The sequence below is a fragment of the Zingiber officinale genome, chromosome 11A (genome assembly GCF_018446385.1).
Source record: "Zingiber officinale cultivar Zhangliang chromosome 11A, Zo_v1.1, whole genome shotgun sequence".
NCBI classification, from domain to species: Eukaryota; Viridiplantae; Streptophyta; class Magnoliopsida; order Zingiberales; family Zingiberaceae; genus Zingiber; species Zingiber officinale.
The window spans coordinates 57,873,932-57,886,378 of record NC_056006.1 but is presented as its reverse complement, the minus strand read 5'-3'; the positions used below and the strand labels follow the sequence as shown (position 1 = coordinate 57,886,378).

The window sequence follows — 12,447 nt, the reverse complement described above, 5'->3', positions numbered from 1 at the left end:
AGATTTTTTTTTTTAATTTTTTATTTTTTATCATTACCTCATAACCCTCGTAAAAATTATAGGTAACATTTATGAAACATAATAATAGTAAAACCATCGGGTTATTTTAAAAAACAGCTACATATGAGAAATTGATTTTTGAAGTATAAAATTGAGTATTTTTATGGGCCAAGAGATTGGTGACCATGTTAACGGCCCAAGTTTAAACCTCGATTTTCAAGTATTACAAGGGTAGGAAAAGGGAGAGGTCGCGAGAAGTAACGGAGTGGAAGGCGGCGATGGTGGACGTTGCGAGCACGGTGCTGCACGAGGTCTTGGGCCAGAAGCTGCAGGAAGTAGATGAGCCCATCGTCAGCTACATCATTAACGTCCTCGCCGACGACGATTTCGACTTCGGTGAGGACGGTGATGGTGCCTTCGAGGCCGTCGGTGAGCTCCTTGTTGACTCCGGTTGCGTCCAGGACTACGAAGAGTGTCGATATGTACGTATCCACCTCCTTCCCTCCCTCCCTCCCTCCTCTATCTCCTCAACCTCCCATACCACTACCAATATTTGACGATGCTGTGCCAATTTGGAGTTAAGTTCATCTCTAGTGCTTTTCCAATATGAATAGCCACTGAACTTATAAATCGATAGTAATCTAGTTGCTGATCTGTCAATATGAGGGCTTTGTTCATAAACTAATTAGATTTTTTTTGTGGTAGGCGTATGGACTTTTTACATTTCAAAATTTTAGGACTTATTTGGGTGACATTTATTGTTTATTTTTTACTGAATTCTACGCGGATGTTTGAGAATCTTCCACTGCTATATCAAATTGTAGTGTTCACCAAAAGAATAAATGTGGAAAATCATATTAATTGACTATGGGGAAAGAATTAATCATATGGAGTCATTTGCGATAATTTGGGATGCCAATAATGAAAAAATAGTTTAGTTGTGGTTCCTTCTTTTTTAACATATATTTTGAATGGATCCAATGCAAGATGTATCACGATTGTGTTGATAGGTTTTCCTGCTTTTGTTTTTTTAACATATCCAATTGATATACATTGCCAAAAAATGTCTTCATAATTGATCAATTAGCTATATGCATGCAAATGAGTATCGAACTCTTCTTTTCTAAACTAACACTATTGCTCCCTAATTTCTGAGCTTTTACCACTATTAAAAATCTATTACAAAATCTCTGGCATACTGGCATACTTCATGTTGGTTCATTTCTGAATATACAATGTGGAATTGTGCATTTTCTCCTTTTATCCTAGAGAATAGCTTAAGAGTAGTATATTTACCTTTGTTCCTGATGCCTATAATTTCATTCAAGATAAAATACAGGTTTGCAACAGGCTTTCAGAAAGATTTGGGAAACATGGTCTCGTGAAACCTAAACAAGCTGTTCGAAGTTTAGCAACACCGATGCGGATGTTTGATGGAATGGATGATGAAGTACCAAAGAAACAACCAGAAGTTTTTGATGGTCCATTGCTATCTGAACGTGATCGAGCAAAGCTTGAAAGAAAGAAAAGAAAGGACGAGCGGCAAAGAGAAGTAAGTGTTTGGTTGACAATATTAGATTCTTAAGGATAAGTGAAGTGTGTACCATTTTCCCTTGCAACTTGTTGCATTTGGTTCTGTATTCTGTATTCAAAAGAACCAGAATGCTTATTGATGTAAGAAAAATGATAAAATATTCAAATTTTCTGTCATAGAATCAAAATTCTTAGCATATGCTTCTGAGATAGTTTCATCCAGTAAATAATTACCATGTGTTATATTTGTAATAGTTAGAATGTGCTATGCATGTTGAGATTTGTATTAATAATGTTGCTGTGCAGGCCCAATACCAAATTCATTTGGCAGAGATGGAAGCTGTAAAAGCAGGGATGCCAGTTGTCTATGTAAATCATGGTGGCAATGAGAATGGTCCAGCTATTAGGGACATCCACATGGAGAACTTCACAGTTTCGGTTGGTGGAAAGGATCTCATTCAAGATGCTTCAGTAACCCTGTCATTTGGAAGGCATTATGGTTAGTTCCTGATGGATGTCAGTTGTACCTTTTATGCAACATTTGGTTTGTTCTCTGCAGTGAATTTGGGAATACTGCATTCTTTCACATTTAGTGATGTTATAATTGATATTTTTCAGAGATGGCATTTATCTATGCACGATCACTAGTCCTTAATCTTTTGTACTAGACATCTCTAACTTGTTTAGACTTTTTTGCAGCAAAGTTCTCTCTTGCTTTCATTATTATAATTAATTGAAAATGACGAAAGAAAATAAAGTAAAAATACTGCATATTTTAGTGTATCAATGCAAAAGTAGGCTAGTACCTTTATTTCACGATGATCAAACTAATGCATAATCATGGTATACTTTGCCCTCATGGGTTGGTGCAGTTGGTATCTGTATAGGTGATTGCTCTAATAGGTCTTGGGGTCAATTTTCAGCGGGTGCAAAATGTCATGCTGGTGCCTGACCTTCCCCATGTAAAGGGCCACTGCACTAAGGTAAATGCCTTTCGTGATTTACCCCCTTCCAGAGAATGTGGGGCCATTAAAGAGACTGACTTCACCTTTTGCTCCCATGGTTTACTCTACTTTTGTTTTAAGTATATAGGTTGTACTTTGTAGAATTTGGGGAAAAGAGAATATTGTATTGCTAACCCTAGGAAATGACATTTATATATAGGATTAAAACATAGAAAATCTAGACCTAAAATATCAATGATATCAATGTGTGACTTAACCCTCCATACATTAATATATTAGCCTAATACCTCTATGCTCTAACATTCTCCTTCAAGTTACAACATTGATATTATCTATGTCCGACTTATTATATGAACAATAAAAGATCTCATAACAAATCATAAACTAACATGACAATAATAAAATGATACTATAATACTCACATGCATGAGGGAAAAAAATTCAATTAAGGGAGCACACAACCAATGAAGAGGGACCACAAACACCATCTCTGGAGTGGGCTTTTCCCTAAAGCGATAGGTATATTAACACAATAAAGAGAAGGAAGATGAGAACGCTCGAGGTTCTTGTTAAAGATAGATGGATTAACGTGACCCTTTGTTGGAAGTAGAAAAATGAGAACAATATGTTCTTTTGTTCCAGTGTACTTTGAATTTTAGGCAATGCATATGTGGCACACAAACAAAACAAAATAAGATAGGTTGAAAGAGTGATGAAAGATAGCAAAAAATAGTTAGTGTTGGCAACACCTTGAGGAAAACAAATGTCAAAGGAATCCCCATTGTGATATGATAAATCTCTAGAAGTTCATCAACCAATGCAAAATAAAGGTCAATGAGATATCCTGTTATTTGACCCTTATTTTTCAACATCTTAGAGTTGAAAGGTCATTCGATCCAGTCTAAGTGTTTGAAGACTCTAAACCCTATCTAGAAGTCCAACCCCTTTTGCACCTATATATCCTTTACCATGTCAGATTTTTTTACATGACGATAAACTTTATGCCACCATTATAGCACTGCAAGGAGCTCCTCTTCCCGGGTTCAAGGGACAATATGACCACTATAATGCAGTGTGGGATTTGATTTTGGTGCTCATCTGAAGTAACATTGAAGCTATAATAACTTGATTTGAAACACATGGAGACTCAATTAAAGTGCAATAAAGAGTTAGTCACCTAACTTCAGTAGAGGCAAGCATGCAGTAGTTATAGTCAACATTGATGTTGGAGAGCACAAGAGTGCCTTCGGCATCTTGTGTTATAAAGTGGTGAAAACTCAGAGATAAATGATCAGTCTTTTAATATGAAAAGGAAAGGATATATAGGGTCCCCATATAAATTGGCTTATTCAAAAAAGGCTTTCCTTTGAAAATCTATCTAGTGTCCAACTGGTTCGGTTTGATCAACCAACTCGTTTGCAAGTTGATGGCTCAAATTGGTGGGGCGCCAATATGACAATGTGGATCATGTCCTTTTAGATTCTTGACACATCCTTTGGTTGCTAAGACACCCTTTCAGGTGTTAGATTTACCCTTTCTGGTATTGTCATTAATGTCACTAACTTAATATTGTTGATCATTGAATCACCTTTATGGATGTCGACACACTCATCTGTGTCAATTTATCCTTTCAAATAAGAGATTTTAAGGCCAAGGGAAGGGTGAACCCTCTTTGTTTAAGACGATATTACTCTACCCAAGTGCTAATAGGTTATTTTGTCTTCTAGAGTAGAACGATGGCCTATGATTGAAAATAAGAACACTCCACATTTTGAGCTCTAGTGAACTTTTGAAGTGCTTACGAATAGGGATCACAACTTGACTAAGAGTGATTTGAGAGAGGAGTTTTGGGATTAAGAAGACATAGTGTTCTTTTGATCTCTATTCTTAACCAAGGGAGATTGATCTAGATAGTGTCAGATGACACTAGTACAAAAATGTCATTCAACATCGTGTAAGCAAGAGTCAAACAACACTGCTTTTAGCAATGCTGATTGATACTGCCATTCTTTTGTGTGCAATTAATGTGCGTCCTAGAAGTCCCTTGATTTTAGTCCTGTATGAGCTGATATTTGCTTATATTTGAGTTAGCGTTCATGCATTCATATCTATGAACCACACACGTGTACAAGCTCATGCCCTCGTTTGATCAAGTTGAACTAAACTGATGATATCATGATTTCCTCTATCACTTGAATAATTATAGATAATAATTTCTCATTCACTCAAAAAATTAGGTTATGGTAATCTACTCATGAAATAACTCATGCACATCCCTATTTAACCAATGGGTTATGAAAATCAATTTCTAACAATCTCCATATGAACGGAATTGTGGACAAGTTTCAAAAATGGCTCAAGTATAAGTTCTAGCTAGAACCTATTGCATATGAAGTTATTGGATTTAGGGCTATCTATAGCTTGAATTGTTCAATTGTCATATAAACCAAGACAATTATCCTATACAGTAGTCTCTTAGTCTTTTTTTGGTTCTCTATCATCTCCATTTTGACTATTGATAATGCTTAGGAATTTATAAGTGCTTGTAGTTTAAAGAAACTCACATATCACACTTATATTGGTCATCTCATATTAAAACTATCTTTCAATATTCCATTATACTTTTTGTAACACAATATATGAATCATTAAGAGCCTTTTGTTCATCCTTTGCCCATTTACAAGTTGTACCTTTAGGTCATAGAAAGGTTGGAGGATATACTCTTAGGTGACTCAAATTTTGTATCTTATTCATTCCTTTTGAACCATGATTTTGAGATTTCTAGTTAGTATGGTTGGATTACCACTGCTTGCTTTATATATTGGTTTTTGACTTATTTTCTTAGACATGTAATATCCTTGATCTCTGGGTAGCCTTTTTTATTCAATGAATTTGGTTGATTCTTCATATTCAATGGAAATCTCACTCCCAATGATTTACTGTATAATGGTACCAAGTCTTCGATGAATGTGTTAAGACCTGCCATTATTCACACTATTCTGTACCCTACTCATAGCTTCTCGGCTATCATCAACGAATGTGTCAAGAGTTATCATTATTCACGCTATTTTATATCCTGTTCATAGTCTCTTGGTTATCATCATAACCGTTGGACTTCCAGTTTTAAGTTTAGTCTATTTTGAGGACTTTCAATACACTACTCCGATGTATAGTTATTTGTGGAAAATCAATCTTGGTAGTAAAATGATCAAGTTGAACCAAACTGATGATATCATAATTTCCTCTATCACTTGAATAATTATAGATAATAATTTCTCATTCACTCAAAAAATGAGGTTATGGTAATCTACTCATGAAATAACTCATGCACATCCCTATTTAACCAATTGGTTATGAAAATCAATTTCTAACAATCTCCATATGAACGAAATTGTGGACAAGTTTCAAAAATGTCTCAAGTATAAGTTCTAGCTAGAACCTATTGCATATGAAGTTATTGGATTTAGGGCTATCTATAGCTTGAATTGTTCAATTGTTATATAAAACCAAGACAATTATCCTAGACAGTAGCCTCTTAGTCTTTTTTTGGTTCTCTATCGTCTCCATTTTGACTATTGATAATGCTTAGGAATTTATAAGTGCTTATAGTTTAAAGAAACTCACATATCACACGTATATTGGTCATCTCATATTAAAACTATCTTTCAATATTCCATTATACTTTTTGTAACACAATATATGAATCAGTAAGAGCCTTTTGTTCATCCTTTGCCCATTTACAAAGTTGTATCTTTAGGTCATAGAAAGGTTGGAGGTTATACTCTTAGGTGACTCAAATTTTGTATCTTATTCATTCCTTTTGAACCATGATTTTGAGATTTCTAGTTAGTATGGTTGGATTACCACTGCTTGCTTTATATATTGGTTTTTGACTTATTTTCTTAGACATGTAATATCCTTGATCTCTGGGTAGCCTTTTTTATTTAATGAATTTGGTTGATTCTTCATATTCAATGGAAATCTCACTCCCAATGATATAATGGTATCAAGTCTTCGATGAATGTGTTAAGACCTTCCATTATTCACACTATTCTGTACCCTACTCATAGCTTCTCGGCTATCATCAACGAATGTGTCAAAAGTTATCATTATTCACGCTATTTTATATCCTGTTCATAGCCTCTTGGTTATCATCATAAATTGTTGGACTTCCAATTTTAAGTTTAGTTTATTTTGAGGACTTTCAATACACTACTCCGATATATAGTTATTTGTGGAAAATCAATCTTGGTAGTAAAATCAAAGATTTATTATTTATTGTAGACTTGATTTGATTTGCTGGAATTACTTAGGAGATATTCTATAATTAATTAGGAGATTTTGATTCCTTAAGGAGGAGTATGTGACTTGTATACAGAGGATACACGAATATTGAAATAGATGTGAATATATTTTCTTAAAAACCTGTTATGGTATCAGATCCACCCTAACCTTAAATCTAGTTTTGCCCCGCCATCATCAGCTTCCATCTCTTCCTACGGCTAATTATGTCGGACTCCGAGCAGATTTCAGTGAGCTCTTTCACAATTAATTCTGCTCCAAATCTCCCCATGATGTCGTTATTCCCAACTCAACCAAAAACTATCTCTAGTTCAATTACAATTTACAAACTGAATGACCACAATTATTTTCAGTGGTCACAATCTGTAATGATGTTTATCAGCGGGTGAGGAAAAGATGATTATCCCTTAAGTGATCCAAAACCAGGAATAAGTAGGCTGGAGTACCGAGTCTTGAGAGCCGAAAACAATCTTGTTATGTCATGGCTAATCAGTTCTATGAATGCAGAAATTGGTGAGAATTTTCTCTTGCTAAACCCAAGAATATGGGAGGTAGTTCGGAATACTTTCTCTAGTCAAACAACATTGCTGAATTATTTCACATTGAAAACACTCTCCAAGACTTCAAGCAAGGTAACCACCTAGTGACAACTTGTTTCACAACTCTCACTGGCAATAGGTGGATCTCTTTGAAACCTGTCAAGAAGAGAAATCTGTGTATTAGATACCATGGAGTTATTGACTTATATAGAGGAGGATATACAACATAATTACAATAATATCCCTAGTTATATTACAATATTCCAACACTTCCCCTCAAGATGGAGAATATAGATCATATGTACCAAACTTGTTACATATGTAGTCAATTCGATGACCTTTCAGTGACTTAGTGAATATATCTGCTAGTTGATCATGTGAGTTGACAAAACTAGTAGATATTTTTCTCGATATGACCTTCTCTCTAACAAAGTGATGCTTTGTCCTCTCATGAAAAACTAGGTTCGAGGCAATATGCATGGCGGCCTGATTGTCACATATAAGTGACATTTGTGTAATCTCCCCAAACCTGAGTTCCTGAAGCAACCGTTTTAGCCATATAAGCTCTTGACTAGTTATGGACATAGCTCGATACTGTACCTCTGCACTGGATCTTGCCACAACATTCTGCTTTTTGCTTTTCCAAGAAACAAGGTTGCCTCCGATAAATATACAAAACCCAGAAGTTGACCTTATATCAGGGGGAGATCCTGCCCAATCTGCATCAGAGTATCCTACGACTCGAGTATGTCCTTTGTCTTTATACAAAAGACCCTTCCTCGGTGCGCCTCTGATATATCGAATAATGCAAGTCACAACATCCCAAAGTTCTTTGCATGGAAAGTTGAGAAGCTGACTTACTACACTTACCATAAATGAGATATCCGGTCGAGTAACAATAGGGTAACTTAGTTTCCCTACTAATCGCCTGTATCGTTTAGGATCTAGAAGAGGCTCTCCCTGATTTGGCATGAGCTTGACATTAGGATCCATATGACTATCGACTGTCTTTGAGTTTAACATTTCTGTTTCTTCCAAAATATTCATTGCATACTTCCTTTGGGATGTGACGATCCCCTGTTTAGACTATGCTACTTCTATCCCCAAGAAGTATTTGAGTTTGCCGAGATCCTTTGTCGGGAAATGTCTGAAAAGATGTTATTTCACCTGTGGAATCCCAAGATGAACATTCCTGTGATGACAATATCATTAACATAAACCACTACGTAGATGCAACCAGTAGATGAGTGGCGATAAAAGACAAAATGGTCAGCCTCGCTCCAAGGCATGCCAAACTGTTGAATTACAGTACTAAATCTATCGAACCATGCTCTGGTGATTGCTTGAGGCCATATAAAGATTACTGCAGGCGACATACAAGATCAGAAGACTCCCCCTGAGCAACAAAACATGGAGGTTGCTCCATGTAGGCTTCCTTGAGTAGATCACCATCTAAGAATGCATTTTTGATGGCCAACTGATAAACAGGCCAATGGCGAATTGCAGCAATTGACAGGAATAGACATACAGAAGACATCTTGGTAACAGGAGAAAAGTGTCCCTATAATCTAATCCGAAGATCTGAGTATAGCCTTTAGCGACGAGACGAGCTTTAAGTCTGTCAGCTATATCGTCTGGACCAACTTTCACCGTATACATCCATCGACAACTAACAACTGACTTCCCAGGTGGTAGAGGAACGAGGTCCCTAAGTCCCACTACTCTGTAAAGCAAAAATTTCATCGAGCATAGCCTGTTTCCATCTTGGATGGGAAAATGCATCACCTGCAGTCTTTGGAAGAGAAACATACGACAAGGAAGAAGGACAAGAATAATAGGAAGGAGAAAGACGATGATAACTCAAAGAAACATAGTGAGGAGAAAGATTACGAGTGGAACGCATACCCTTTCGAAGTGCAATGGGAATATCAGAGTCAGGAGATGGGACCGGAGGAAACGACAAAGGACTTGGCTCCAAAGATGTGTCCACGGCAATGTCAGTGTTGGGCGGTGACAAAGTAGGATGAGGACGACGCTGATAAACCTGCAAAGGAGGAGATGAGGCTGGGGATGATAGAGGCGCTACCGGAGGACAAAAGATAGTCACTGGTGCAGGTGGAGAGTGAGAAACCTCGGACGGGGAAGTGGGAAGCCTAAAAAATGTAACTAAATCAAAGAATGTGACATCAACAGAGATGAAGTACCGATGAAGAGTTAGGGAATAACACTTGTACCCTTTTTGAGACCGTGGGTACCCAAGGAAAACACACTTATAAGACCGAGGAGAGAGTTTATCGATGCCAGGATCAAGATCATGAGCAAAACATATAGAACCAAAGACCCGAGGTGGTAAAGGATGAAGAGGATGATGAGAGTAGAGGATATGATGAGGTATTTTACCTTGGAGAGTGGAGGAAGGCATGCGATTGATGAGATAACACGCAGTAAGTAGCATCACCCCAAAACTGATGAGGAACATGAGAATGGAGAAGAAGAGTCCGGGTGGTCTCAAGGAGATAACGATTCTTGCGTTCTGTAACCCCATTCTGTTGAGGGGTATGAGGGCAAGATGTGCGATGCAGCACAGACGCTAAGAAGGAATGAAACTGAGTAGAAAGATACTCGCGTGCATTATCACTTTGCAAAGTTCGAAGAGAAATATCAAACTGAGTGTTGATTTCATGAAAAAAAGATTGAAAAATAGAAAAAAATTCTGAACGTTCCTTCATCATATATGACCATGTACAATGGGAAAATTGTCTATAAAAGTAACAAAATATCATGATCTCAATGTAGAATAAACATGACTCGAACCCCAAATATCAGAATGAACCAAAGCAAAGGGGGTCGTAGCCCGACTCACAGTGCGAGGACAAAAAGAACTACGAACATACTTACCTAATTGACACGACTCACAATACAAAGATTCTAAGTGAGAAAGACTAGGATGTAATTGTTTCAACTTATTAAGACTTGATGTCCCAACTGAGCATGAATAAGAAGTGGAGATGCCGTCGCTGAATCAACAAGAGAGGGTTGTTAAAGCTGATAAAGGCCATGAGATTCACATTCGAAGCCAATCATCCTCCCCATACTCTGTAAGGAAACAGGCGTTCTAGTAAAAGAAATGACACAATTAAGAGACCGAGTAAGTTGACTTATTGACAATAAATTAAAGGGAGCTCCGGGAACATAAAGAACATTATGAATAGAAAGAGACGGAAAAGGATATAAAAAAATAGAGATTTATTACTAGTGATATGATTGGTGGCCCCAGAATCAAGAACCCAAGGATCTGAAGAGCGAGATATGCCAGCAAAGGAATTACCAGCGTGTGCAACAATAGCAGTGGATTCAGAATCCTGACGATCCTCAAACAATTTCAGAAAGTCATTATAGGAAGGTGATGAGGTCGGATCCGGTATTAACTGTGAAGTGAAAGCTGAAGAAGCAATAGAACTCTGAACGATTTGAGCAGCGCAAGGAGGTCGACCATGCAGACCCCAGCACTTATCAATCGTGTGGCCCGGGCGATGACAATGATCACACTAAGGACGACTTTTACTACCCTTGCGAGGCGGAGGTCTGTTGTTGTGTTGAGAGACCAAAGCTGACGAGTCAACAGGAACGGAAGGAGGCATCGTCAAGACCTTGGCCGGGACACGGAGGAGAGTCGCCCAAGTATTGTCCATGGTAGCTTTTGTGGGCTACCTAGGATCTGATCACGAACATGAGAATAATATGTGGGCAGACCATATAAAGCCAGGGATATAAAAATTTTCTTCTTATTTTCAAGCTCTTCAATATGACTGGTCGCTAGTGGTAGCAGTTCGTTAAAGTCACAAAGAAGACTAGAGACAAAACCTAGGTAAGTTGACATTGAATCCTTAATCTGATAGGCACTGAGGATGGTCATGAGATCTTTACAAACTTGATAGAGTCGTCGAGAGTTGTTTGTAAAGAGTTGTTGAGCTTGTGTCCAAATAGCTTTGCAAGTTTTGTGAGTATGGAAGACATTCCTAAGAGATGGATTGATGGTGGCTTGAATTATACAACAATGAGCGTCAACCTTCTTCCATAGATGACGATCGTCGACTTGAATATCTTCTTTAGTTTGAGTGAGATGTGTCTCATAACCCTGTCTAATAAGCCAAAACTCAATGCCTGATGCCCAAGAGATGTAGTTTTTACCATCCAACTGCTTGGAAGAGAGGGGTGCAGTAATGTGGTTAGTAAAGATTGAGGTATCTGGCTTTAGGATGCCAAATGTAGCCATTGATTAGTTTGGAAAGAACTATGAAGAAAGGCTCCTGACTCTTGGAAAAAAAAACAGTGCTGGAGAAGATGAGGGTCATGGTTGCACCCGAGTCTTCGGTGAACAGGATGTGGCTGGTGCGTGGATTCACGTCTTCAATCCGCCTCGCGAGACGTGAACATGCGCATGAGAGGGAAAACTAGGAGGCGTGAAGTTGTCTTCTCGAGGACGCTGGAGATGGGGCTTCTTCACACCGCCGGTGGCAGGTGCCGATTTGCGAGCTGCCTTGGTCGCGAGTTGTTTACGCGGGTCCTTCCCTCCGGTGGATTTTCTCACCGTCTACTTCGTCCGACCTATTGCATTAGATTTCGAAATTGGCAGGAGGAAGAGAGAACTAGGGTGTCGCCGATCCTCGGTGACAGCAGTGCGCGCAAGGACAACAAAGTAGTGACGTCTGTTTTGCGTATGAGGAATGGTGGCTGTAGAATAGCGACGACGTGTCTGCGTGCGAAGAATGTTAGAGGAGAAGGACTGCTGCTTCGCGGCGAATGGCACTGTGCGTGTGCGAGAGAGGAACGACGGTGCAGGCAATTAGGGTTTTGGCTTTGATACCATGTTAAGAAGAGAAATCCGTGTATTAGACACCACGGAGTTATTGACTTATATAGAAGAGGATATATAACATAATTACAATTACAATAAGACCCTTAGTTATGTTATAATATGCCAACAAAACCCATAATTGGAAATATCCTAAAGATCAAATATATTTCAAGAAATTTGTGGAGAACAAGAGAGTTTTTAAATTTATCAGTCCCTAGATGCAGTAAGAGGCAGAATCCTCGGCACAAAA

The 12,447-nt window shown here is 38.1% G+C and overlaps 1 protein-coding gene across 1 annotated transcript in view; it reads left to right on the top strand.

Annotated features, from left to right (window-relative positions):
- The first annotated feature begins 208 nt into the window (after positions 1 to 208).
- LOC122031825 (ABC transporter F family member 3-like) overlaps positions 209 to 12,447 on the top strand; it is a 41,433-nt gene continuing 29,194 nt past the window's right edge. The window contains exons 1-3 of the mRNA XM_042590998.1: positions 209 to 482; positions 1,340 to 1,552; positions 1,840 to 2,032. Coding sequence (XP_042446932.1) covers positions 279 to 482; positions 1,340 to 1,552; positions 1,840 to 2,032 — 610 coding nt within the window. The 5' untranslated portion in view covers positions 209 to 278. The remainder of the gene's footprint in view (positions 483 to 1,339; positions 1,553 to 1,839; positions 2,033 to 12,447) is intronic.